The sequence below is a fragment of the Paralichthys olivaceus genome, chromosome 9, assembly GCF_024713975.1.
Source record: "Paralichthys olivaceus isolate ysfri-2021 chromosome 9, ASM2471397v2, whole genome shotgun sequence".
NCBI classification, from domain to species: Eukaryota; Metazoa; Chordata; class Actinopteri; order Pleuronectiformes; family Paralichthyidae; genus Paralichthys; species Paralichthys olivaceus.
The window spans coordinates 18,355,397-18,383,033 of NC_091101.1; the positions used below are offsets into that span (position 1 = coordinate 18,355,397).

At 41.0% G+C, this 27,637-nt stretch overlaps 1 protein-coding gene across 10 annotated transcripts; it reads left to right on the plus strand.

The window, feature by feature from the left end:
* Positions 1-64: 64 nt before the first annotated feature.
* Positions 65-27,636, plus strand: map7d3 (MAP7 domain containing 3). 10 transcript variants are annotated; one of them, XM_069531167.1, is made up of 20 exons: positions 65-197; positions 8,485-8,586; positions 8,906-8,986; positions 9,350-9,513; positions 9,939-10,050; positions 10,623-10,706; positions 11,394-11,501; positions 12,246-12,347; positions 12,778-12,876; positions 14,714-14,839; positions 16,671-16,810; positions 19,595-19,725; positions 19,851-20,071; positions 21,918-22,047; positions 22,286-22,571; positions 22,850-22,900; positions 23,687-23,783; positions 23,956-24,124; positions 24,402-24,691; positions 24,775-27,636. In XM_069531167.1, the coding sequence occupies exons 4-20, from the start codon at positions 9,370-9,372 to the stop codon at positions 24,780-24,782; spliced, it is 2,298 nt and encodes a 765-aa protein (XP_069387268.1). In that variant the 5' UTR covers positions 65-197; positions 8,485-8,586; positions 8,906-8,986; positions 9,350-9,369; the 3' UTR covers positions 24,783-27,636. The 10 variants fall into 10 exon arrangements, with proteins under 10 accessions (XP_069387268.1, XP_069387265.1, XP_069387266.1 ...); XM_020081396.2 differs by lacking the exon at positions 65-197 and adding an exon at positions 1,861-2,020; XM_020081405.2 differs by lacking the exon at positions 65-197 and adding an exon at positions 1,861-2,020 and having other exon boundaries at positions 23,959-24,124.
* The last annotated feature ends 1 nt before the right edge of the window (position 27,637 follows it).

Sequence of the window (27,637 nt, forward strand, 5' to 3'; positions counted from 1 at the left end):
GTTTACCGTGTAAAATAGAGGAGAGGCCCTCTGGCTCAAGCATGTGAGACCGACCAGGACAGAGGGAGCAGTGTTCATAGCAAGAGAAAGAACATAGAGCCCTGAGAAAATGTGTTATTCTCTCACTGGGAGACGTTTGCCAGCTGAACATTTTCCTTGATCTCCAGCTCTGCAGATTCTTCAGCACATTAAATCCGGTAAGGTTCGTTTCATCACTACATTTTAAACTCAAAAGATGAACAAATTGTGAGTGAGGTTTGCTGTCTTATCTAAAATCTATTTCCCTCTTGTCTGAAAACTGACTCTGACTTTGAGAAGCATAATGAAAAAGTTATCATAATGAAAGTCCTCTGTTTGTTTAACTAAACACTATTGTACCATAAAGGTATCATGAATGATTTTGAGTGTATCTAAATTCTATTTGCTCCTGCTCTCATCATCTCTTGTAGATACACTTTCTTTTTTTCGGTCTACATGCAATAACTAACTTTAAACGCTAGGTGGCGCTCTTGATCGATATAGCAAATGTGTCCAGTATTTTTCTGACACCCCCCCCCCCCCCCCTCCGTAGATCGTGAATAGAACAGATGAATCACTCTGTAGAATTTGGCACATTCGGATAACTTTTGACGGAAGAACGGTACGTGAGGAGAGTTTTGAAGCTATTCTGCTGCTTGCTTCTATTTCTCATCAATTCAGTGGAAACATAATGTGTCCTTCAGTTAAATTTAGTGGAAATTCAGCATCTACTCGGCAGAACAGCAAGATATAAAAATTAGCCCACCCTTTACCAGCTGCAGCATGTGATTAAGGCCCACACATAAATTCACCAATATTCATCATCAAATTACAAATGTTTTTCTGAAACGGGGCAATTTGCACAGTGAGCAAAGGATTTTTACTTTTGCCACTTTATTTTTTATTTTTTAACCTCCATACTGCTCATGTTGTATCATCCGAGTGTCCATAAGCCCTGACATTTAAATTCGACTCAAAGCGGTGTGTTTTTCACCATGTTTTTCGCATAAATATCCGCTGTGATCCTCAGCCCGGAGCCGTGTTCATGTTCGCACACATACACTGCACATAGGCTCTTGCCCAAGGGCATGCGCGACAGCATCGTTAGTTCTGGTAGCATCACTAGCTCCTGTAGCATAGCTGCAGATACAGCTGAGTATCGCTGATGTCATCACGTGGCCCTTGGGCGAGAGCATAGAGGCGCGAGTTTGTGCGCTAATGTGAATGCAGGCTGACGATAACCTCTGACTTTTAGACTAAAAACATGGTGTAAATGATGCTGTTTTGAGTCAAATTTGAATGTAGGGGCTTACAGACACAGGCGTTTTACGTCACCTTTTCATGTTTGAAGAATTGGTCACTATTTACTTTACAATGTTAATAGGATTTATCTGCAACACTGTTTACCCCTGAAAATCCAAAAGTGTTTTGTGAACACTTAACCATCCCTCCATCGGTATAGTGGTGAGTAGATAATGAGTGAATTTAACTGGGAAACTGATGTAACATTTAAATATTAGTCAGTTAAACTTTATTTCAGACTCATGTGTTCATATAAAAGTATAAAAGTGAAACTAAATGAATAGATCACAAAATACAGCTGTGAAATATAGAGTCATCACAATTTGTTCCAGCTCTTCCAAAAAACAAGATGGCTGAGGACCTTATGATCTCATAATGTGACACTGAAAACCCTTAGTGTTCAAATCCTATATGGCTTCGACGCACATCCTGTTAATACACACTCTATGTGCACATCTGCATCGGACCACATCAGCACACGACAACTTTTATGGGACGTGTTGCTCCTCCGCGCGAAAACGGCTCAGAGTGAGACCTCTCGGCCCCACACTGGTCTTTGGTGTCCACGTCCCCGCGGTGTCCGAGTTCTACCGGCTGCGATGCGTCTCGCGCCCCCGCGGTAGAAAACACGCAGTGGAGGAAAACTTCAGAGAAATGGCGGAGGGCGCTTCGACTCTCAAAGGCTTGCGGACCCAGATGGGTAAGATGAGTCCTGACAGCCGCGGTGGTGCGTGCTGTAAACTCAGTTGTGTCTCACGCGGTGGTTATGAGTTTGTAATCGTTGCTAGCTGCAGCAGCAGCAGCCGCTAACCGGGCTGTTAGCGCGGTTAGCTTCACCGGATAGTAACGCTAGCTCGCTGTCTGCTCACAATGGACGCCGACAAAACTGCAATTAATTCCCAAGTTAAACCTCACACGTTGAATTAGCCAAACCACACTAGCTGATATCGACGCGTGTTTATAGAAGCAACATAAAACTCAGTGAAAGTAAGGAAGCTACGCGAAGTTAGCTAAAGTTGCGACGGTTGACACATCACGACCAAACTCGGCTAACTTGCATTTAGCTGCACTTTACTGATGTTTCACTCCACTGTGATCGTGTTGTCTCACGAAGTATTCATGTGTGGACGTGTGGCTGGACACGGACAAACTCAAAATGGTTTGGAAACGAAGCTAACTGCTGTCAGAGTCATCGACAGTAGCTTAGATAACCATCGCTCATCACTCGGGGGGATTATTGTCACTAGTGATCTGCTGTCCCCATCGGGACGAGTTCAGGAAGCGCGTTGCTCCTCGCCCCATGTCTCTTGTTGTATTACAGCTGACAGCCATCTGTGTCCATTCCCGGCAGCTTGTGTTGTCTTAACTTCACATCAGCTGGTTCATCATGGGAGAAGATGCTATTCTCAGTTTTTATAGCCTAAATAAAAGTGCTCTTTTCTTTCCTGGATCCATTGGACGCCAGTTCTGCATATTTATTGACATATGGCATAGCCCCCTCCACTCTCCAGGGAGGGCAACTATAACAATGTCTGACCTGAATTTCAGATAAAGCTGGATTGTCAGACAGAGTGTATTAGTGAAGTATGTCTGCACGCTTGTGTTTCTCCATTTGTCTTGATGCAGTGATAACAGTGTTTTGGTTGGACCAGTAACTCATCTGTTAGGCAAAAAGCCTCATTGCATTATGGATGTTATGTGATTTAGGCCATCAGCAAACTCTCCATCAGTGATTCTCATCCACGCCTCAGTCGGCCTCCTCTAGACTTTATGCACGGAGGTTTACTGTGTCTACATCTGCGGGCATGAATGCACAGTTTGTTATGGCTCTGACAGTTTTGCAGTGTTTTAGGATAAGAGGGAGTTTTCTGCATACCCAGTTTGGGTGTAGGCTTGTTCAACTCCTGCCAGCGACTGGACCACTTTTGGTGCTACTCTTGTTCCTATTTCCTTTAACTTGTACATTTAGTCATTTGAATCTGACATTTAGATCCATCCAACTGTGTTGTTTTGTGAAAATATCAACCAAATTGAAAGTGATGTGAAATTTGGAATACTAGCTTTGAAAGGAACAAAACGATCTCCTGAGAAAGAGTTTGCTCAGAGGACTGACAATAATAAAATAATGTCAGGAATCTAGCTAATGTGCATGGTCAATTCCACAAGAATGTGAGCAAGGAGAAAATGTACCCTGCTATTATGAGGGGAGATCACACTACTGCAAGTCACACTGCAAGGTTATCCTGATCTTGGCTCAGTAGTTGCCACTGCAGAATTGAAAGCATGAAAAATATGTGTATATGGTAGAATTTAACCAGAGGAGAAAATGGACCAGCCGTAAGTTTAGCATGTGTATTGTCTTAGATCTGTCCACTTAGCTTTGCTCCTCTAGCACAAAGTACATAACATAGTTTTATTTCAGCTTCAAAAAAATGACTGATTGGATGTGGTACAGTATAAATGTGTGCACCGCACGCACACACACACACACACACAAAATATTTGAAAAGCAAAACATGCTCATTTGTATAAGCTATAACTAAGGTTAGCGTGTCATCAGAATAGTCTTTTTCATAAGGCGTCAGCTGAACCAGTTAAATATTGTCCAGTATTTCTCGTTAGTGCTGGTACATTGTTACTAACTTCATAATAATGCAACATCTGTAATCTAAATACTACACTTATAAAAGTCTAACTATAATCTACGACTGTCATTATCATGAAAACAGCAGATCACATGTTTCCTCAACCAAAGCTAAGCTATATAAAAAAAGCACTGCTATTAAAACATTGTTCAAACTTGTAAAAACCTGTTTTATCACGCAGCACTTAATCATGAAGTAACACATTAGAGAGTCAAGTAGAATTTTTATAATGATCGATTTTGTAAATGATTAAATCCTTTTAATGCCCATCTCTGCAAAAGAATATAGTCCATCTGGGAGAGGAGACTCCCTATGAAACTGGGATGTGTCATCATTATCCTGCTAGTACTGCAAATAGCCAAGGCTTACCTTTGCATGAACAGGTCTCCACTAATCCCATACAAGGTCTAGTGTGTTTGTGTGTGCATGAGTGCGCATGTTTGTGAGCGTGCATCAGCTCAGCTATGTTATCTGATGACCTGAGCTAGTGAGCCAGCAACGGGTAGCTCTGTGCCATGGAAAGCCAAGATTGTTAATGTTTTCTTTACAGCCATGCACAATATAAGGCAGCCACACTAATCTGGATAAAAATCAAGCAAAGAAATATAACAAATCAGTGGCACAAGTTGTATTTGACAGTGAATTGTTTTGTTGTAGTTGGTGTGAAGAGTCCCTGCTTAGCGTTGCTGCTCACTGCCAAATTGTCGTCCACCCATGCATTAAGCTGTGCAGACACTTCCTGAGCAACAAGCTACTTAATTATGCTGCAGGGCACAATGAAGGCTGCAGTTGGAAGAGACAGAAAAAAAGACCTGTCCAACTAACTCGTACTTTTCTGTCACACCATGTGTATGAAAAAGAGGGAGGCACAGAGACTTCCAGAATATAAATATCGTTATTGTTATTTGGAGAACTAACAGGGAGCTAGCATTCGATCAGTGTTAGCATCTGACGAGAAGTGGTATGATGTAATGAAGGCTGGTCTGTTTCCTTTTTAGCGTTTTTGTCTGGGCTGCAAAGCGGGGTCATCATGACAACCCTTGGTGGTCTGTAATAACCCAGCAGTCCTCAATATGTGTATGTACAACCTTAAAATGCTAAATGAAGCTGTAGTCATCAACACAAGAGTTATACAAATTTATTCTCTCTCTCTCTCTGTCTCTCTCTCTCTCTCTCTCTCTCTATATATATATATATATGTTTATGTATATATATATATATATATATGTTTATGTATATTTGTCACAATATGACCAAATCGATTAATCACATTGCATCATGATTGAGAAGATATGGCATGACGCATCCACTGCACACTGGGTCTTTCTTCACTACCACCCACACTTACCTGAGCAACAGATTATCTGGCAGACAATGGCATTAATGAGTCTGGTGTATAATTAGTGAATAGATTAATTAGTAATGGTTTTGTTCCTCTAACCTGTTGAAGCTGAGTCTGTTTTTGCAGCAGTGAAGATGTATGTAAATGTGTGCAGATCTCCATAGTGATGGAGTGATGAGAGACAGCTCCTCTGATTGGCTATTTGCGTTTCTGTGAGCACACCTGGCTCTCTTGAGATCTGGAGCTCTTCCCCCGTCTCATTAAAGCACTTTAGTGGACACATGCTTGTGTTTGTGTCAGTGGAAAGTTGTTTTATTCCAAGATGGCGTGTCTGACTTTGTGTTAATTTGCATTTAATTTGATTCTTTCCCTTCACTAATGAGCAGGAGGTTCATTCGGGAGATACATCCACTGCTTGTGGCATACAGAATTTCAGCAAAGTCATAACAGCATCAGTCTTTGTAACAGAAAGGCTTATTGACATGTATATCACAGCTCTTATAAGAAAGAAGCTTAAAAATGATACCTACTCAGCCTTTTTGATTTCCTGTCTGCTTATACTTGCTCCTCATGTCACGGCAATGGAAGAAAGTCATAATATTTTGAAATATGACATAGCAGCAGTTACTCTTATTTTCATTTTCAACCCTTTAGCCTTTTTATGAAGGTGGAGATAAATTAGGAACATTTCTTTCTATTCTGGTGAGATAAATGTGTCTGGTTCTTGGATGGCACTCATTTATGTCCCAGAAATATTTAGCTTTTTCTTATTAATACAGATCAGCTTCTTTTACAGTGCCTTGTCAGTTTTTCTTAGTTATTCCTACAAATAAAACATGGTGTCTGTTCTCAGTAGGTTCTTAGCATTTTCTCGTTGTGCTTACTAAGTGGAGTGCACTGTTTACATGCACACCTGTATGCTAAATAAATATAGAACAAACTTATGAAATTAAATGAGTTACTCTTTTGTATCAAAAAGCTTTTAAAAGTCCTTTCAAATCACCGGCACCCTTAACTTCTTTTAGCTTAGCATTAGCTAACATTTGGCCTACTCATAAGGTTGATGCAGGGAATCTTCTGGGAATTAGCTGCAGACTTTGACCTTTTGTAATCTCCTTTGACTGGAGAGCACTGATGCTGCCACAGGGTACAGATATCTAGTGCATTGTCGACTGCTAAACCTGTTAGCTCTCTTTTATCTGTGTGGCACCTGGTTCTAACTCTAGTGGTGGTCTGTACTAGTTTATTAATGCTACGTCCAGATACAGGACGATATAAAAAAGATAAATGTTGTGTAAATCATACTCTTTTACAGTACCTGTGGCTCGGATGAATGATACAGAAGAGCGGTATGAATGTGTGTGACTCATAGTCTAAAGCGCTTTGAGTGGCTGTTAAATGTATTTTTCTTCATGTCGATGAGGCTTTCTTCGTTCAGTCATCCTCACAGGCACTCTGTTCACGCAATTATGAACAGAGGAAGGAGCCTGACAAGCCAAGACCAATTAAGATGCTTGTATGTAAAACAGGGGATACGTCTGTCGCATGGACATAGGTGGATCATGAAAAGTCTGACGTGAATAGCCTTACTTTGAAAAATAAGCTACAGACCAGTCGTCACAACAGACTCCAACATCACTAACCTCTGCTGTTGCAACCTACATCTACAATGACATGGCCCTGACTGACACAGTAATATTGGTTAAGATATTACTGAAATTTTACTACATCATTCATCAGGAAATTTGATTTTGATGCTATCACACTCCCCTCTGCAGATTCCTGTTTTGCATCTTATTTTTTTTCGTCTGCACTCATAAATCTTCCCAATCTAAGAAAGCATATTTGACAGTCGGCTGTGTGAACAAAGATTACCTGTCAGTTTGTGTGTGTCACTTCCTTGTTGTTTCTGCTTTTCCAGACAGAAGTGTTGTAGAGAGTAGAGCTTGTCAGTGCCTGTGGTTGGCACAGCTTAAGTATTTTCAATACGCTAAGACAACTCAGCTATAATTTTTTTTTTCTTTGATTAATCCGATAAGCACTTCATGTAACCATTCCAGTTTACAGTGGTTGCGAGAAAATGTTATTGCATAATGAGACTATAAATTGGTCTGATTGTAAGAATAGATAGTCTGCAGGAATAAAACCTGTGAATTAATATATTTGACCTCAGATGTCTTTTTAAGCAACCCATACAGTTTAACTTTATTACCACAAGAACATTAAGTTTCCTGAGACAGGGTGACATTATTATTGAAAGTTTTATAATAATTCTTACTTTTATTATAATGGCAACAATATGATTTTATTTTAGAGATGGACATATAGAAAAACATTCAGCGCACAGTGTGCTCATCAATAATGTGAATATCACATAACCGACCTTGGTTTTGCTTCTTCGTCAGCAGTTCTGTAATGCTGAATACAGAGGGAAAGAGACGAGAGAAAAAAGCTGATACTAGGGCTCATAAAGCTTGATCACGTCCTCACTGTTTCCTTCCTTCCTGCCTCTGTGTCTATGAACCATGATTTTCCTGGGAACTGTTTTGGCTGAAGAAAGTGCTGAAGACCCTTTAGTGGTCCTGGTTTGAGAGTTGATGTATTTGAGCATGTTAGTAACTCCTGCCTTAATTCATGTTTGTGCTTCCTGCCTCAAATCGTGTCACGGAAGCCTTGTGTTGATAACTGGTTTATCAAGATGCACCAGTGGTGTGGACCTTTGCTTGAAACTGATTTTGTATCATTATTATTCTAGTCAGCTCATGTGTTTAAAAATGTTGTGCATCCTCAAGCACATTAGCTTTATACCAAGATGCTCACAAGGGTTTGATTCCAGACATTTCTCACTGCAGCCCATCCCTCCCAGCTTGCCACAGAAGGCAGTGTATAGCTGGCTACAGGGTTGACTATGAGCGGGGGGGTTATGTCTGATGGCTGAATAGTTGGATTGTTCTGTAGCTTCAAATCTGCTGAATTTCTCCAGAACTAGAATTCCAATGAATAACAAACAAAGCACAGAGAAAAAACATCTGAATTTAACTCGATTAGTTTGGATTATTTAAATCCAGTCTGCTTTCTTGATATTATGTGATATTCCAGCTTTTTCAGAAATTACTGTATGTGACTCTAGTTCCCTTTGTGTAAACCATGGGTGTCTGTGTGTTCTCCTAAATGCAGCTGCAGCTGCACAGGCCCAAGCCGAAGAGCGGCGCAGCCTGACAGGAAATAGTCCAGGACCTACAACCAACACATCAGCTAAACCTCAGGGGTGTAGACCAGGTAAATGACACCACACCTTGACACAGAAACAGACTGGTTCTCACAAACACAGCCCTGTCACTACTCTATTGTCATCCATAATCCGAACCATTAGATGCAACACAATCTCTTCCACCACCCTCTCAGTGTGGCTTACTGCAGGTCAACCCTAGTCATCATCTTATTACTGTAACAGTTGATAAAGCTCATTAATGACAGTCACATGCCTACATCTGCTAAAGCCTTTGTAACTCTATGCTGCATTGTAATCCACTCCTGTGTTCATCATATATGCATTACCCTTTAATCACATGCTGTATACACATGTATGTGTTTGCAGTCATCGACGGTGCTGCTCTTAGAATAGACGACCGACTGCGAGTGGCAAAAGAGAGGCGAGAGGAGGCAGAGAGACAACAAGGTAAGATCCCAGTTTCTGTGTGAGATTAGTTTAGCCAAAGCTAGCCCTAACCTATTTCACTCTATCTGATGATTTCCAATTTAGATTCATAGAAATAACTAAAGCTGTTTGTTTTAAAACAGGAAATGATAACATTTTAATTATAAAGAAGACCTGCATTAGCAGCATCTTCACTAAACTAATTGGTAGTTAATATGGTGGATATCAACCTAGGCCATATATACAGTAGGTATTTTTTCTTTGTAGGGATTATTACAAACAAAAGGGATTATTACTTTGAGGCTGTTCACAGGTAAAACAACATATTAATAAATGACTTGTTTTTCCTCTGTCCATGCATGCACATGCTGTATGTGTGGTCAGCTTTGCGAGAGTCTCAGATTATGGAGCGGGAACGTAAAGCCAAGCTGCAAGTGGAGCGTCAGATGGAGGAACGTCAGAAAAAGGTTGACGAACAGCGGAGGAAGGAGGAGCACAAACGACAAGCTGTGGAGGAGAAGAGGAAGCAGAAACAGGAAGAGGAAAAGGTAGCTGCGGCTCAGATCTTATTGTTGCTTAACTAATATGACTTTTGTGACTAAAATAAATACATTTCTATAGGAACTCTGGTTTTTGTTGCAATGTTTCCCTTATAGATTTAAAAAAGGGAGGTAGAGATTAAAAAAAAGGATATAGTTAAGAGCTAACAGCACAGTTATCATATTGGGTCTTGTCATCTTCAGTGTTCAAGGTTGAATCTATTGCCCTTCTCTTCATACGCAATATTCACTATGAAGTACAGAACTACACTCCATTCCCTTTGTGCTGATGTGTGCACAATAATACCACACAATGGAAAAAAAATAAAAAGGAGTGCAAACTGTAAAGTACAAAGTAGAGTGAAATACCATGAATGCTGTTTTATTCTAAATGACTTGCATTTTTCTCATCCTCTGCCCCCACTGTGCTGCAGGAGCACTATGAGGCAGTGATGCGGCGGACATTGGAGCGTAGTCAGCGTGTGGAGCAGAGGCAGAAAAGATGGTCTTGGGGAGGGCTGTCCACAGACTCCGATGGACGAACAGGTATAATTCCCTAAAATCCTTTATCTTAGAAGTTCATATTTCTTTTTTGCTTTTCTGTTTAATTCGATTTTCATAATCCATTTACAGCGGCATGTTAAAGAGGGATGCTCTAAGAGTTCCTCACAAAAATTGTCAAGTTGACAATGTGTTTCACCATAATTGGGGTAAAATCCAAAGTTCCTTTGCCAGAAATGTCAGATGAGATGATTTAGGTTGTAGCTTCCTCAGTCAGACAAGGTTCCATAGAGAAAGACAATACTTCCTATCATTTCGATTTTTAAAAAAGATAGACTACTGAGATATTATTTGATTGCTCTCTACACTGAGCTACAGAAAGTACAGCATTTTTATCTTCAAACCACACAGGTTGTTGAGATAGCATTTTTGTTGGTTACCAGATGATGTCTCAGAAAATTTTTAAATACTCAGCCCGGTGTGTTATTGCTTTAGTTGCAAGGTGTCAGATGAAGGCTGATGGCTGACAGCCAGGTTTCACCTTCTTCGATGATGAAGGATTTGCCTCACATTCTTGCATTTTATCACTCCTCCCTGAGAGCTGTTTTTTCCCACAGGAGATTCTGATGCCAGCGCCTCATCTCCAGTAACTATAGTTATCTCCCCTGCCTCGCCAGAAAAGCCACCAAGGAGTCGACAAGGTTTTGTTTGTTGATTAATTGTTAATTTGCTCACCAATGTTGCAAAACATAGCTTGGACTGGCACCGGTACTGCAAATAGCATGGTTATCCACGGTTCCTCCCAGCAACACCCCTCCACCCCACCAACACCACCTGCGGTCTAACTGGCAGTCTTTCACTAACCATTCTTGTATGTGTGGCCTGTGTTGTGAATGTGCCTCAGTCTGGTTGAATAGCTGGAATTGTAGCTTTAGGTTTTTTCACTAATTTACACTTTCCAGCACTTCTAGGTCACGAGGGTGAATTCGCATGGGAGTCCACTTAAATGTGCCAAACAAAACAAACGGGTGGTTAAACATTTGTATTTACAGCTTACTAACCACAATGCCTGGCTCTGAAACCATGATGCTGTATGGTTTGTCACAAATGCACATTTTCATGTTAAACATGATATTTACTGACAAATGTACGCTATATATCATGTTTTACAAAATGTGAATTAGAAAATGTGCACTGCATTGTTAACACATCAGATCAATGGATGGATTTTATGTAATTGTTTTGGGTTTATTAATGAAGGTCATTATTTGTGCATTAGAATAGGCAGAATTTTATACTCCCTCATGTGCACCCACATGCCCTCTCCTATCAGCTAGCCTCTAGTGTAAATCCCGCCTCCCTTGTCTGTCTTTCCTCCTCCCTCTTAGTGGACAAGCGCTCCACATCCACCATGAACTTGAAACAGTCGTCCGAGGCTGGCATCAGCAAACGCCTATCCTCTTCCTCTGCCACCCTCATCAAATCTCCCGACAAAAGTAAGTCCCCCCCACTTCCTCATTGCTCCCTATCCCTTCTACCCTTCTTCCTACTCTCCCTGCACCCTGCATTCCAGTGCTTGTGTCTTAACCAACAAAGTTTATTCTGTTTCAGCTAGTTAAATGTTTTTCTGTGATTTATCTCATGTCCTGAAATGTACCAAGTGATAAAACTGTTCATAATCTGGAAAAAAACTTCTTTTTTCTGTCAGCTCTTTAGATTGAACTCTGTCCTCCTCATGTCCAGGGTTTTGCACACAGGCTCACAGGAGCACAGACAGACACTGGTAAAATGCTTTAGCTTTCTGTCTCTGGTTCCAGCTAATGAAAAGTTAGCATCACCTCCCAATTCTGCTGCACCCATTCACTCTGCTCCTCTGCAAAGGGCATTGAATAAAAATTTTAGAATCTTGGGGTCCCAAGAACCAAATGGTAATTTGTTAATAAATCTACACTGATAGTGCTAAAGAGGACTATCACAATATTCCTTGGATTATGTTTCGCGAAAAGTATTTTTTCTTTCTGCAGGGAAAAATGTAATTGATTCATATCTCTTCACAGCTTCCAAGGGCCTGTGCCATCTTTCCTCTCAGACATCGCTAAACTTGCTTTACTTCCATACTCATTCAAAAAATGATTCTACCACTCTTCCTTTTCCATACATTCTCTCAAGTTGGAGAGACTTCTGTACCATTCACAAGAGACTGAAAATTTACCATTGGGTGTTTCATCATTGTCCCTCAGGTGTTAAGCAGAGGAGTTCGTCTTGTAACCGGTTGCCTAGCAATGTGAATGCTTCTCAGGCCAGTAAGGAAGATGGCAAAAAGCTTCAGGTGGAAAAGACAGGTGCCAAAGATCCGCTCTCCATCCCACACTGTGCTCTCATAACTAAGACGGCGAATAGTAAAGTTTTCCAAAACACTGCAGCTTATAAAGAAATATTTAAATTATAGATTCACCTCTGTCACAGCTATGATAACCACATAGCAAGCTGACTTTGTCTATGCCAATGGTTTAAACACTCACAACCACAGTTGCCCTACTGTACTTATGATGGTGTAGGGAGCATCTGGTAATTTGATCTAATGAGTTACAACTCTTGTCTATGTGTTTAGCCATCATCTTTGAAACTGGGGCATCAGCTGCTGTCAGCCCAAGCCTGGTGACTAACATTAAGCCAAATGAAGTGCACATGATGTGTAAACTGTCTATGGAGAGTCTTTGTCGACTCTCGTCTAGTGCCTGCTTGGCTATAATTCCACTTTCATGTCCATAGGCCATTCCATGAAGAAGAGAAGTTCCTCCCTCACTCGAGTAAGTGTGGGCAGAGCACAGACCCCTACCAAGCCTGATAAGGGGACAACGGATGATCAAGGTGGCTAGCATGAACAATCGGCAGTAATTTTCTTTATGCCCCTATCTACATCACTAAGGCCTCCCTTTTTGAATAACAAGCATGTGGCTCTCATATTAATAGCTTGCTCGAGGATCTACTGTTGGTTTTTTAAAGCCCCTAACAATACTTTCTGCAGCGGAGAGGCTTTCGGGATAACATTCTCATTTGACTCATTTCAATGTCATGGAGCTGAAAGGGTCTTTTGACTGGCTTGCTCTTCTTGCTATGTATTCACTCTGTCCCTCACCAAAGGGTCTCTCCACTCATTCCTGAATTACTGCCTGGGAAGCTGCTAAGCTTCTGTAAACTGTCATTTCCCTGTGATATACTGGAAAAGCTGTGCTCATTCCATGTGTTTCTTAACCTTTCTGCTGTCATACCCCACCAGGTCCTGCATCGTGCCATGTTCCTTACTTTGTATTTTTACCATTTCATTGTTTTCTTTTCAACCGTCGACCCAGCAATGGTTTGTGTGTCTGGACTAACACTAACAGTGCATTGTTTTGTTGTCACAAAGTGTTGATTGTTTTCTCCCTCCCAGATAACGTCATGGCTGGATTTAAGTCTCTGGGCTTGTGCTTCAGTGTGGTGTGTGTCTGTGCCATCCCACCATATCACCCCCAGGGCCCAGAAATTATCACAGCAGCTCACTGCAGTCTATGTGTTGCCATTAACCACCAATGCTTTTGTTTGTCCCATAGCCACATCAGCTTCTTAGTGCTGCGGAGTTAAAAAAAATGTACTTGTCCTGTACAAATGTATGTTCTGTGATTAACCTGAGCAATAATACAACACAGCAACAACTATCATTCATACCGACCTAGGACTTCATAACTATAATCTTATCACAGACTAATAACCCACATGCTTCATACTGTGGTGCAGAGCAGCAGGCTCCAGGGTTAGTGCTCAGCAGATGAAAAAAAAAACAAGTCTGTCGACAACAGATGTCCTCTCAATAAGGGGCTCCTACAGGAAGTGACTCTGCAATCTCCATTTGAGGAGGTAGCTTTTTATGAACTTGTGGCAAAATCAACCCGTCAACACTTTAAAGTAGCAACGACCTAAATGGGGAAATGTTGATTCTTTAATTTCATAAATGCAAGAGCTCTTTGTTTCTGCTGTGGAATAAATGTGGACCAGTGCTTTTTCAACATGCTGACTTGTTCAGTACTCATTGCTTCTAGAAAGGCTGTCGTTAGCCTTCTTATTTTAATTTGTTGATTTAAACTCGGCACCTTCTTTATCTCAACCATGAAAAAGTTTCAACAGCCAAAGCTTAAGAACTCTTGTCTGATCCCAATCCCCTCTCCCTGTCACTTTTAAACTTTGGTCTGTTTCACTTTTCATTTTCCGACCCAATAGTATTCCTCTGCTGTCTTTGAAGTTCACTAATGGTTCGGTTTTTTCCCCATCAGCACACCTTCCTTTGCCTCAAGGGACCATTGATTTGACCTCATTTTCTACTTTGACTAATGTTTTTGAACTGATCTTCAGTTACCAGACAATCGGTTCTTTGGTCTGTCTCAGTACTCTTCCATGGTGTCCTTTTCTTACTGTCTTTCGCTGACAAACCTCATTTATTAACAGTACAAAAGACAGTTGATAAGGAGCCAATGTAAGATTATTCAGACACACAGTAACCTTTGGTTCTATCTGTTGATTCTCTCCTGTTGGTTAAATCACATGGTGACCTTTCCAAACTTCATTGACCCCCTTCTTTGTGTTGCCTTGTCATCCCCCATTCTTTCCCACTCTCTCCCTCTTTGCCTTTTTGTTCTCCTCTACTTTTCGGGTGATTTTTCGGCCGGTTTAGCTCGCAAGCCACCGGCTAGCACTGTGGACGGAGGGGTCCTTAGTCGCCTGCTCACCCCCACCCAGGCCTCACTAGCTAGGAGCAAGAGTGCCGCCGCCCTGTCCGCTGAAGGAACAGATGCTCCAGGTAACCTCCACACAGGAGACCCTGACAGAGAGGAAGGATAACTAGACAGAGATCCTGGTCCTCTTTGCTTACCCTTATTTTCTTTTCGTAAAAAGTGAACCCAGTCACTCCCAGTACCACTTCACTAGATCCAAACTCATCCCAGTGCCCTGGTGAAGATCCTCGTGCTTTTGGAACAGTCCTCTCAGAGAAAACAGTGGCCTCTTGATGGTGGTGGAATCACAGACATGCAGCTCCCTGTGTTTAAAAGCTGCTATTGTAACAATCAGCTGTTTATCTTACGTATATACAGTAATTACTTGCAGCAAAGTACACTCATGTGAGCACGTATAGTTGCTATAGTAAATATTAAGACGCACACATGGTTCCAGCTCATTTGCACTCTCCGATCGGACACAATTGGCTGTTGTGTGCTGAGCTGGGCCAAGCAGGGCAGACTTGGCAGGGAGGGTTTCTCTGCAACTGAGGAGAGTCAGGGAGGCATGCTGGGAGCTTTGCTCTAAGCTGCTTACCTGTTGGTTCTTGTTACGTCAGAATGAGACCGTTGTGCTATTACATGTGTTCTCATAGTGACACAAGGGTGTCTGAGGCTCCAAAACATGGCACTGAAATAGTAACTACTTGTATTAGATAGATTATACGGGTTTGTTTAATCACTCTTATCAAAATCAGTACATCCTCAATCTCTTGCTAGACATTGTAAAATGTGATCTAAAGCCTTCTAAGTAGGGTTTTCTGTCTCACCGAAGAACTTGCATGCCTTCAGTTTTATATAAACCATTTCTATGCTAAAATGGTTGTAATCTGCAGAACCTAAGCTTTTTTTTTGTTTAAGATCCATCATTTCAGACTCAGCATAGTCAACCATTAATGATTATATATAAGAAGACTATTAAGGATATAAAGAAGCACACTGTGAAGTACTCAGTCACTTCAAAGCTGCCACTGCATTCCAAGCATTGGTTTTAGGTTGTGATGTTTATTGATTGGCCATTTCAAACCCATTAGCAGCTATTGATCTTCTGCTAAGTGTAGCCCCAGTAGAAACATGACACATCTGCATTAGGAGCAGCAGTGGGAGCTCATGACAGGATACATTTCATAGTCAACATAGCTGCGCAGTGTGCAGTCAGAATGGATTTGAAGAACACATCTGCGATCAGGCTTCCGCAGGGAGAGTTCTCCAGGTTTGGGGATTATCATGGATAATCCCTCAATCTGACACAACAAGCTCAAAACCAGAGGACAACATTATTATCTTTAACAGAGGGACACATAGATGGCAATTGACTCATGATTTAGTTACTGTTACTGAACACAGTAGGAGACACGATCAACATTCACTGTGTGTTTTAGTTTACTAATATATCTGTGAAATGTGTGTTGAGTCCCAGTGTTGCTTGTACTGTGTTGGTGGTAGGTTTTGTATTGTGTGTGCTGTGGTGTGGTCCTTTGTGTTCAGGTTTGTTCATGTTGTACATGTCCGGAAGCTGGGGAGTGTCTGGGATTTTTGTGAGATTGTTGCATTCTGTTCGTCGTGTGGCCTTTTAATCTCCAGCCTAATCAAAACATGAGCAATCAAGCTGTTGCCTGCCTAAAGTGCTAACAAATCGCTTTTTTGTGCTCTTGTCCCCCTACAAAATTACTCCTATACCTTTCTTTCAACCATCATCTGGCCTCCCTTCCTCTCTCCCACTTTCCTTCTCTCTTTTCTTCCACTTCTACTTTGTTTTCCTCCTCTTTTCGCTGCTTTGCTGCCCAACTTGGCTGCTTATCACGCCTCCCATTGGTTGTTCTCCCCTGGCCCTTCGATCACTGTGTCCTTTACCAGAGTGTCACCTGTGTCCTCGCTCAGCCTCTGCCACTCCTCTGCACCCACCGCGCGGACCTGTGCGCAGTCGTAGCATTGATCGACAGAAGAGCGGCATGACCACCTCTGTTTCAGCCGATGGAGCCCTCGACCCTTCACTGGTGAGAACACCTCCTGACGCTAATGTCACTAACACCACTGGCCCACAGAGATCACCGTTCTAATCAGACATTTACAAAATACATAAATATATTTATGATGTTAATGACCAGCTGAAGTTTCATTTTACATTTAATTTGCTCACCATCCTCCCTGTTCCCTTCTCCTAAAGCTGCAGTTTAGTACATATATTGATGCGAGTATACATGCTTATCATACATCTGTCAAAAATGACAACACATGAGGTGACAGGTTGATATTTTTTCCCAGAGGACTGTTTTTTTTTTGTAGAATTGAAAAGTAAACTTGCTGGAAATGTTAATGTTAATTTTTATAACATTGCATTTAATTTGTCCGGTCACTCATAGTTCTTGATGACCTGCTGTCAGTGTTTTACAGAAAAGCAAAACCCTGTTTGAGCGTGACATCCACATAATATCTTAGTTTGATCATTATATTAATTAATGCACAATACATCTATGGGGCCAGAAGGACAATGTTGAATTGAACAGCCAATCAGTCAGTTAGTTTGCATTTACTGATGTAGTTTCCTGAGCTACATCAGCTTTAGCTTGAAATCTCTAATATTATCTACTTTTAAACTACAGAGTGATAATAGATTTACAAGTCAGTGGATGTGATGGACCATGAGAACTTGATGTGATCTGTTTTGACGGAAAATAAGTAAAGGTTTCATGAGAATATTATACTTATGCAGCACAAAGTAATTGCTGGAAAATAACACCACATTATGACAACTAATAATGAATAACCAGCAATATTAGTAATTTCAAGTCATTGAATTTGACTTGGAAAATATGGAGAGACTACTAGTAGTTAACACATAATTTAATTATTGGTATCTCGAAAGGAGAGTTGTACCTTTTCTAAAAGCTGACTAGAAACCAGGATGAGGTCGAAGTAATGACAAATGCACTTTTACAAAGAAGGGACACTGCTCAGAAAAATGAGGCTGGCACCAAAGACACTGATTTATTTGTGCCTATCCAGCTTCATTTGCCTGTCAAAGTATTTGAGCCGGATGCTAATGATAGGGAAATGTCAATCCCCCAGCTACTGTTTGGCCGTGCTGGTCACTCATTTGAACTTTCCTGTACACTGACTATTTTTTGTCCTCTGTATATCTCCTTGTAAACGATAATTCTAATGTTCGTACATGGTGCCCTGCAGTGCCCAGCTTTCTCTCATAACCTGCCCGCCCTCCTCCAGCTCTGTGGCTGTGAAGGGCCTCATTGTCATCGCATGAAACAAAGGGATTCACAGTAGTCAGATTATGGACAGATCATCTCATGCAAAGCAGACCCCACCCCTGATCCTGGGGCCTAATGTCAAAAGCCTTTGACTCTCATCGGCTCATTGTCTTCTCTCCTCCACATGCAGAGATTGGTGTGGAGATAATTTAAATTCAGAGCCTCATGCTCACCATCCGGATATTGGTTAAAATGTGCTTTCAAGTCAACTCAGTTTGGCTACACCCACATTAACATGTTTTAAAATGCATACTTTTGCTACGTTTACACCTTACTGCATTATTCTACAGTCCTGAACACAGAAACCTTTGGAAATACTGCTGGCCATGTTTTAATTTGAAAACTCAGTAACTCAGTAAAACAGTTCCACCCCGTCATTGGTCCAAGAAAAGAAATACTTACACTTGAACCGTCTGGATGTAGATTTTCAAACACTGTTAAAATGAAGAAGCATTTGTTTTGATGTAGCTATAGGCAACCTACCTACAGTGGGAGAATTTCTTTTCAACAAATAATTAAAAGTTGTATAAAAATGCAAAAATAAACTATAGGTTTTAGTCAAGTTTCCTTGTATTAATCCCTTAATTATAACAAGATATTATGATAGTTTATGACATTGTAGAGGTAAACAGATTTTACTGCTCTGTCCCTCATAAAGTGACACTCTTGTTGCTATATTGACATGAATAGGAAATGAATCTCTGTGCCCTGTCGTAAAACTGCAATTACGTTTACCGCTCCTTTTTTTCTTTCCTTCTTTCAAGAGGATGATAATGATCAAGCTGTGCGACCACAGAGGAAACAGTTTCTCATAAAGATGCAGAAAATGCATTGTATCTAATTGTTGCCTAGTTGGTAATTAGTGCATACAGGTTTATGTAGGACACTTGTGTCCATCTGTGTGTCACATGGTTGACCCTGCTGTGCCCTGTTGTCATCTTGTTTGCAGTGCCTAGTTTAGCACATGGGGATTGAAAATAGATGAATTAAAACCTAACCTGTTGAATGCAGCAATCTGTCACCATTTGATGTGTGAGTTAAAAAAGCGGCAAGAGTAACGATGAGTTTAATGCTCAGTTTATTATTGTTAGTCACGGTTACTTTGTTATAACAGACAACTTTGTTTTTGCCTATTTATGGCAGGATTTGGATTTTTGTTTAAATATAAGGATAATTAAGCTACATACATAAAAGTTCACCATGAGACATTTCATCAGATGAATGATAAAAGGGACAAATTAGACAAACCTAATATTTCTGCTGCCTTAAGTTGAGTACATTATTTTTGCATGTTTCTTTAGTAGTGCTTTCATCATTGAAATACTTAAAATGAATTCAGTGTTTGGTTCAAATGTATCTTGTCTACATTAATGCCATAAGCTGTCACAAGGGGTCACAAGTATCCCTTGCTGCTGTGAACTGCTCCCTTTTCAATGTCAATACAAGTCAAGCTCCTACTTAAGAGATAGTCATAATTTCCTCTCACACTTCTTTCACTTTTCTGTGGAACTACAGAAGGACAAGCAGGTAACATCGCCGGCAGGGCAGCGTCCCGCCTCCCCATCTACTACCCTGGGACGCAACCGCTCACCATCCCCAGCCCCCAGTCCAGCTCCAAAGAGGACCCCCTCCCCAGCAGCATCCAAGTAAGACTACGATACATCTTGTGTCCTTCAGTCATAAATAAGTATTTTGCAGGATTAGATGCGGCCTCTCATTTCAATTTAATTTGAAGACAAAAGGACACAACTCACACTTTTTTTTTTTACAGGCAAAGTTCCAAGACACGCCCACCGTCACCTAGTGCAATGAAACAACGTCCCCCATCTCCCCAGCCCACATCAACCAAACCCCCACCCATCCAGAAACCAGCTCTTACTCCAACAGGACCCCCTACTTTACGAAAGAGAGACTCCAAGTCCAAGGATTTGTGTCCTGTCCAGGCTGTGGCTCCGCAGTCCTCTGACAGCAGCAAGACCAAAGACAAAGATGGTGAGTGCATCTCTGTTTCAAGAAAACTGATGAATGTGTTGTTGTACTGTGTAAATATATCAAGAGTGCTTCATATTTGTAGAAAACTTAAAGTAGATAGGCCTGTATAAAGGCAGACTAAACAACCACAGACCACTAATAACTGTTTATTAGTCAGCACCAGTATTTGTCAAGCGCAATCTCTTTGTTATTCTGACAACCAGGATGTTTGCATTGGTGGATCCAGACATGGTGTTAATATCAAGGTGCATGGTGACCCAGCAGGAAAAGCTAAAATCCTTTTCATCTGAAGTCAATGAATATCCCCTTCTTGCAGTCTCATAAATATACAAGTAACCTCATTGTTTTCTGACATTTTACGCTACATAATTACCTATGAATAACTGGGTCTCCCTAAATCTAAATATTATTGCTGCATTAGAGCTTCCTTCTTATCACTGACGTGATGACATAAAACAGCAAGAGCTCCTGGATCTACAAGGAAATTGCAGATGGAGGTTTGATGCGTGAAACCATTGTCAAATTTATTGAAAACTAAAAAGATTTGTTTTGTTAACTTTTAAGGCTGCAGAACAGAATATTAGAATATTTTTCCAGTTTAAATGTACTTATCTGTGTTTCATGTGTTGGCCAACTCTGCATGGGAACCAGAGTAATAAAGCGTTTCTTCCTTGTTCCCTTTTGAACTCCTGCTCTCTCTCTCTATATCATTATCTCTCTCTTTCCACACAAACACACACCCTCTCTGGCTGTCTATTAGCAGCGATGTATTCAGCTGCACCTTCACTGTGAGCACATAAAAAATTACAGCCTCTCTTATCTTGGTGTAATACTGCCTCACGGAAAAGTCTGTTTGGTTAACGAGTATTATCTGTTTTAATAGCAACACCATAAACAGAATTTTGTGTTTGTGTGTGTGTTTGTGCACTGCAGACTGACGTGGCAAAGGCTCAGTTTGCATTAAATCTCAGTGGAGCAGGAGACCTATTAAGTCCCAGCTGGAGTCACATCCTGTTACAGATCTTTGGCTGTTGCTGCTGCTGCTGCCACCCCATGGACAGAATCATGCTCTGCAAGATCAAATGACTTAGTAATGTTTTAATACATGTCACCAGGCAGTGACTGTTACACAGTATACAGAGCACGATTGTCTAAAAATGAAAATGTTGAAGAACACACAAGTGATCAGTGAATTTCCAACCCTGACTTCATATGTACATAGTAATATTTATATTATACTTCAAATATGCACATTACTCTTTTCAATTGCTATATATTTATTTTTATTAATCCTCTATCATGGTATATTTAATTTGATATATCAATAGATTTGAGGATTTTCTCAAAAATCAATTAAGAAAAGTCTAAATTAAATACTTATAAACAACTCATTAATTAAAGTACTAGATTCATTTAAGTTTTAATCACAGTGTTGCAAAAGTCATAAAAGTCAAATCGTGCTCTCATACAGCTATTTTTACTGATAAGAAACATTATCTTGGATGATCTAATAATTTGTATTAAATGGTTATAAATTATATTACTGGGATTATTGAGCATAGGAAAATTAATAAATCAATTCAATTAATAATCATTATACTGCCTTACCCAAAGAAGTATTCCTACAAAGATTATTGGAACCCGAGTTTCCTCAAAGAACACAGAGATTATCATGTGACAGTTACACAACTCAGTATCAGGCCTCTGCAGCCAATCTGTGTTTCTGTCCTCTCTCATTAGTCATCCTCCAGTCACAGCGTCCCGTTACTTTTAGCTCAGGTCTGCACAACAATAAGAAATATGTGAAAGAATGAATCTCCCATATTTTTTTTTTTACACCTTTCAGACTCAAAGGGCACGACAGGAACCAACTCGGCCGCTGAGGCAGCCAAGATCCTGGCTGAGAATCGCAGACTGATGCGAGAGCAAAAAGAGAAAGAGGAGCAGCTCAGGGTACAGAAGGAGGAAGAGGAGAAGTGAGGAAATTACAATTACTTACCTACTTTGACAATGTTCTCTGGAGAACTGAAGATTTTAAGTGAAACCCAGCCTTGAGATTTGTTTGAAATGAGGTTGTGTTTTATAGTTATTAAAGGAGCAATTATTATGATTCTTAACTCCTGAGATGCAGAGAGCACCGTTTGAATGTTCGCTCACCGACATACATGAACTTATTTCTGAGTTTGTTGCTGCGTGTTCTCATCCCTATCCCAGGCTGAAAAAGGAAGAGGAAGAGCGTTTAGCGGAGGAGGCTCGACTGAAACGTGTGGAGGAGGAGAAGAAGCTTGCAGAGGAGAGAAAAATCAGAGAAGAAGAAGAGGCTCTGCTGGCGGAGGAGGAGCGGGTGAGACTGGCAGAAGAGGAGGCAGTGAAACAGGCCGAGCTCCAGAAGGAACGAGAGGAGGCTGAGGCTAAGGCGCTGGAGGAGGCTGAGAAAGTACGTCAGGAGAGAGACCGCATCATGCAGCAGAACCAGCAAGAGCGAATGGAGAGAAAGAAGGTAAGCTGCTTTCAGACATGCATTGGACTTCTCCGGACGAGGTGCATGTGAACGCAAATGTCCGAGTGAGACGCTCTGTAGATTCTGTGGACTTCATCCGCCTGACTTCCAAGGTGACACATGTAAAAAACACAGACGAAGATGTCAACAGAGTTTGTGGTGATAGAGCAGACAATGTAAACATGATCATGTGATCATAAAGTTCCAGTATCTTTTAGCAGATACCATTTATAAAATGTATTTATATGTATAATTATATGTCTTTCTTTCCATTTCAGAGAATTGAAGAAATAATGAAGAGAACTAGAAAAGGAGACCCTAATGACAAGGTGAGCTCCCATTCACTCAGTTAGTGTATCCATATTTTGTGCGATTAAATTGGGGGTTTACAAGTTCATGGCTTTAATTTGGGGGTTTACTAAAGTAGGTTCACATGTCATAATGTTTATAGTATGCATTATTCGTCTCATACTCCTGCAGTGCCTCTTTTCACCCTCTGTCTGAAACGCTCTATTTTAGCTCTTGGCCGCCTTTCAAAAAGCTGTTTTCTCTGATTAGTCAGCCGACCCACTCTTTTGTGATTGGTCAATCGCTTAGACTTGCGTGTATTCAAAATGTCATGCCCCGTTTTCACAGATCATCTGTAAACACTGCTGTAGCCACGGTAACAATTTCAATGATTCTGCCAGAGCGATACAAGAGCAAGTTTGATATTGAAAGTCAATATGAACCAGTCGATAGACCTGAACCACCTTAAATCTGGATTACAATGTTTCATGGCTTTGTTTTCTTGCTTATATGTTTAACGTGTAGCATTTTAACTCTTTTATCTCTCTCTCATAGTGAAAACTTTATGAAGGCTGGCAGGTACATTGAAAGCTTTACAGAAAAAAGAAAGGAAAATCAAAAACGTTTTAGGCACATCAGGAGGGTTTTCTGTGGGACAGAATGACTCTATCTGCAGACGTTTAAGTGCACAAAATAACTTTGTGATACATTAGAGGAAAGAAAAAACAGAAAAACATGTTGTGGGCATTTTAAGTTTCTGAAAATCCTCTTCACTGAGTGTATATTAACATGTTTTTTTAACATGTATTCCTGTCTTGCTTATGTAGAGAGATGATGATAAATGCTCACAGGACAATGATGATAATGATGACAATGAAGACAATGAAGACGAGGACGTGGACTCAGTAAACTTTGAAACAAATGGTAAGTGTCCCAATCCTAAGCTTTCACCTTAACTGCAGGTTCAAGATATCAGACTATCTTTTCTCATCTTTGTGTTTTGTTTCCATGTACTTGTTTGTGTAACTTTGAATTATTGTCTTATCTAACATTTGACTCATCTCATCCAAATCAATTTCCTCCATTGACGCCACAGCAGAGATGGATGACATGGCCATGGAGGCCGACAAATATGATGAGTGCGGTCTGTCCTGTGAGCCAGTGAAACAACGAGAGGAGGCCCTGGGCAGGGTGAATGGAAAACCAGAAACCGACGATAAGGAGAATAACAATGGCATAAGCACAGATGAGACCCAGGCAATAAGGTATAACTGCACAAAGTTCACACACCAGTAGCTGCACATTAACTCTCCAGTAAAGACCCAAATTTTAGTTTTTTATCATTTATTGAAATACCACAGCACTAGCTCTTGAAGGCGCTTAATTCCCACATCAGCTGACATTAATCTCATGTTTAACCTCAGTGTCTTCATCATCTATCACGTGAAAACATCAGATGTCCTCACAGTCAGACAGCTGAGAAGGTTCAGGGTCTGATTTTGACCACAATTTAATGTTTGTCCTTTGCCTCCTCCTCTCCAGTCCAGTCCCTAAAGGCCGCCTCGTCGAGGGCTCAGAGTTCCTGAACGAGCAGGACTCTGCTAAGGTGGGGTTGGTCTCAGGTCTGAACGGTAAATCCAACCAGTGGAGCTTTGAGGAACTGATTGACCTCAATGTCCACTCCAAGACCCCCCTCATCGAGGCGGAGGACTGTAACCAAGTCTTGATCAACTGTGACGGGAGCTCAGACGGGACCAGGGTAGCCTTCGAGGACAAGGGAACCCCCGTCAACCCCCTGCATTCCTCTAATCAACCCATAGAAGCCCTTTCAGGTGAGGGCTCCCTCCCTCACTCATTTATTGGGAATGTGTAACTTCAAGATAAACCATAACTGTTTTCTCCTGTGTCTCTGCAGAGATGTGATGCTGCAGCCATCCCTGCAAAGCCTCTCACTGTTGCACTCCTGAAGTTCCTATCAAGCTGAGCTCATTTAAAAAAAAAAAAATTAAAAAAAGCAAGTCCTCTTTGGTTCCAAACATCTTCCTCCTCTTTGTCCTCCTCCTCTTCCAGATGGAGGAACACAAGGTGAAGCGGAAAGACCTCCCCAAGTGCTACCTTTGCACTGCACATTATGAGGAAACATATGTATTGAAATTATATATTTAAAAAATATTCTTCAGGGAAATTCCATATATTCCTTAAACATGCTTTCTTCAGGTCTCTTTCCTCTCCCACTTGTGTTTAGTTCTTCTCCCACGTGTTTTTTTTTTCCTGTGTTGTGTCCAATGTCGATGTTTTTTAAGAGCTTTGTCAGGGGTGCATTGTTGTAATTTATTAATTTTGGCTTCTTTGTTATTGTAATTATTGTTATTATTGTTTTTGTTTCTCTTCTGTGACAATATTCCAGGACACATGCGTGAACTGACGATGAGGTAGACATTGTGAGTAAATGGAAGGAATGTTAAAATGGTCTGTTCTGTCGGGGGTTGAGGGGGCGGGTTGCATCCCAGGATTTGCATGTGATTCATCTAAATTTACTTGACCCGCTGTTTTTGCAGCATCCAGCAATATGGCCTTATCGTGTTTCCCAACCTCAACATTTTAAGTATGAACATACTAAATTGTTATGTAATGCTAAAAGCTCATACACGCACAGTTTAGCCGTCTCAGTTGGGAGCGGATTCTGTATTCATGCTTCACCTGGCACATCTCGGTTCTTTCACCACATTGTTTTTTCAAGCCAACCACACGCTCGTCTCCCTGCTTCTCCCTCCCTGTGTTTCCTGCATTGCCGCTAGAGGGATTCAGGTGCTCAACTGTAACGTTTGAAGCTGTTTGGTGTCGAGATTCAAAGTCGACACAGTTGTGAATTCAAAGGTTAGTTGAAGCCCGAGCAGTTTGTGGATTTGGAGTTTTGCAGTTCGTTTAGGTTCCATGTGTATAAACTGTATGTTTCTTGAGTTGTTTCCAGTTTTAGTGTCTAAAAATCTGAAGTGACGACAGCTGCAGCTGTTCCACTCAGCTGCCTAAAGAACTTGACTCAGTGACTAAACACAAGTGAAGTTTATTAGGCTCATTCATAGTGTCTTTGGAAAACAGTGTCTGTTAACTGACCTGAACTTGAATGTTTGGCTGTTCTGTCAATAATTTTAAACTTTCAACTTCAGTTTTTCAATTTTGTGCTCCATCACATCCATACACACATTTCCTCCTTCCATCCTTCCACCCGTGCGGCTTTATCATTAATCTCACTCGTGTCCCACTAACTTCCCTCGAAAACTTCCTCTTACACAAGCTGCTGCATCTGAAACAAATGCATTTCAACTATTTTTGATAATATACAAATTTGGCTTTTTGTTTGTTTATATATGAAAATACATTTCTACATATATTTAAGTGTTATTGTATCGTGTATATAATCAGTATTAGGCAAATGAAGCCATGTTCCGGTGGGAGTGGTGTCAGGATGTGGATAATTGAAGTATGTGTATGTGCTTATAAGATTTAGGGTTTCTGTTGTTGACACGTGTCCTGTGAGGGAAGTCAGGTTTGGCGTAGGGCATCTTGGAAAACTAACATTTAACTGGAGCCCTCTTTCAGAGCTCTGCAAAAACAAGGGGCCAAGCCGGGGCCCACTTTGTGTTTGTCGCTGTGGTGTGTGTCAGGCTTTCATTGTCCCCAAGCTCCGGTTTTGATTCAGTTATTGCCTCACAAAAAAGTCAACATTTTGATGGTGGGCCGAGCTCTTGCATACAGCCCTCAGCAACATGTCTGACCCTTGAAATCAGTCTTATCTGTGCCTCACAATGATTTTAAAGTCACTGAAATATGTTTTACAAAATATCAAAGGATGAGGAGATGTCGGCTCCTCCGTTGCAACGATGCACATCCGCTGAACAAAACACGACGTGGGGCCAGACCTATTTTCCTCCATTGTTGTACTGTCTGTTCTGGATTTTTGTACTGAAATGTTGAAATTCCCGATGCTTGAATTGTCCAAGCACCAGGTTGGGGGACCTTGATGTTTTGTTTTTGCCTTGTTCTCTGCTGGCTGACTAAAACTGGCTTTCATTAATAAGCTCAAAGAATGTAACAGACTCCATAAACCGTCCTTCATTATTTACCACATCTCTCAAAAGCTGCCCGCTTTTAGCTTTCGTGTTATTATTCATGTAGAAAACACAAAACTCTTTGCACTGTTACAAAGTACTCGCTGCGTTTTAAGAATGGCAACATAAGAGTAGCTTTACTGTACAGAGCCGAAGGAGAGTTATGTGATATTCTGGAAGATGTCGTCTTGGCTTTGTGTTCGCGCTCAGAATTTTAAAAGTCTCATTCATAACCTGAAACTTCTACCTACTCACTTCTACACCCAAACTCCTCCCAGACCTCTCCTACCCCTCCTTCCACTCCTGAGTAGCACCCGATGGGGGCTGTTGTAGCTGCTGCTTGAACAGATACTGTATCTATTCCAGGTCCTGCTGCATCTTTTAGGGCTCAAGCGCTCAACGTTGTCTGATACAATAGGATAGAACGGTGCCTTAGATTGAGATTTAGTATTTTTATTGTATCACTTGTTACTAAGAAAGTTTGTCTTTACCTCAGCCTCGACAATCAGTTTACCCAACCAGGGCAACTGTGTGAATATTGAACATTTCTCTGAAAGATTTACAGACCTAACAACGCCCTGTTCAGAAAATACAATTTGTACTGTAAATATATCTAAAAGTGTACTGAGTTGACACAAACTGTTACAACAATAAAGTTTGCAAAAATAC

Excerpts from the sequence above, each read along its gene's own strand:
- map7d3 (XM_020081396.2), top strand. The coding sequence starts at position 1,975 with ATGGCGGAGGGCGCTTCGACTCTCAAAGGCTTGCGGACCCAGATGG. Across the intron at positions 12,348-12,777 it reads GCTTCAGGTGGAAAAGACAG|GCCATTCCATGAAGAAGAGA; the intron begins GTGCCAAAGATC and ends TCATGTCCATAG. Across the intron at positions 22,048-22,285 it reads CAGAAGGAGGAAGAGGAGAA|GCTGAAAAAGGAAGAGGAAG; the intron begins GTGAGGAAATTA and ends TCCCTATCCCAG.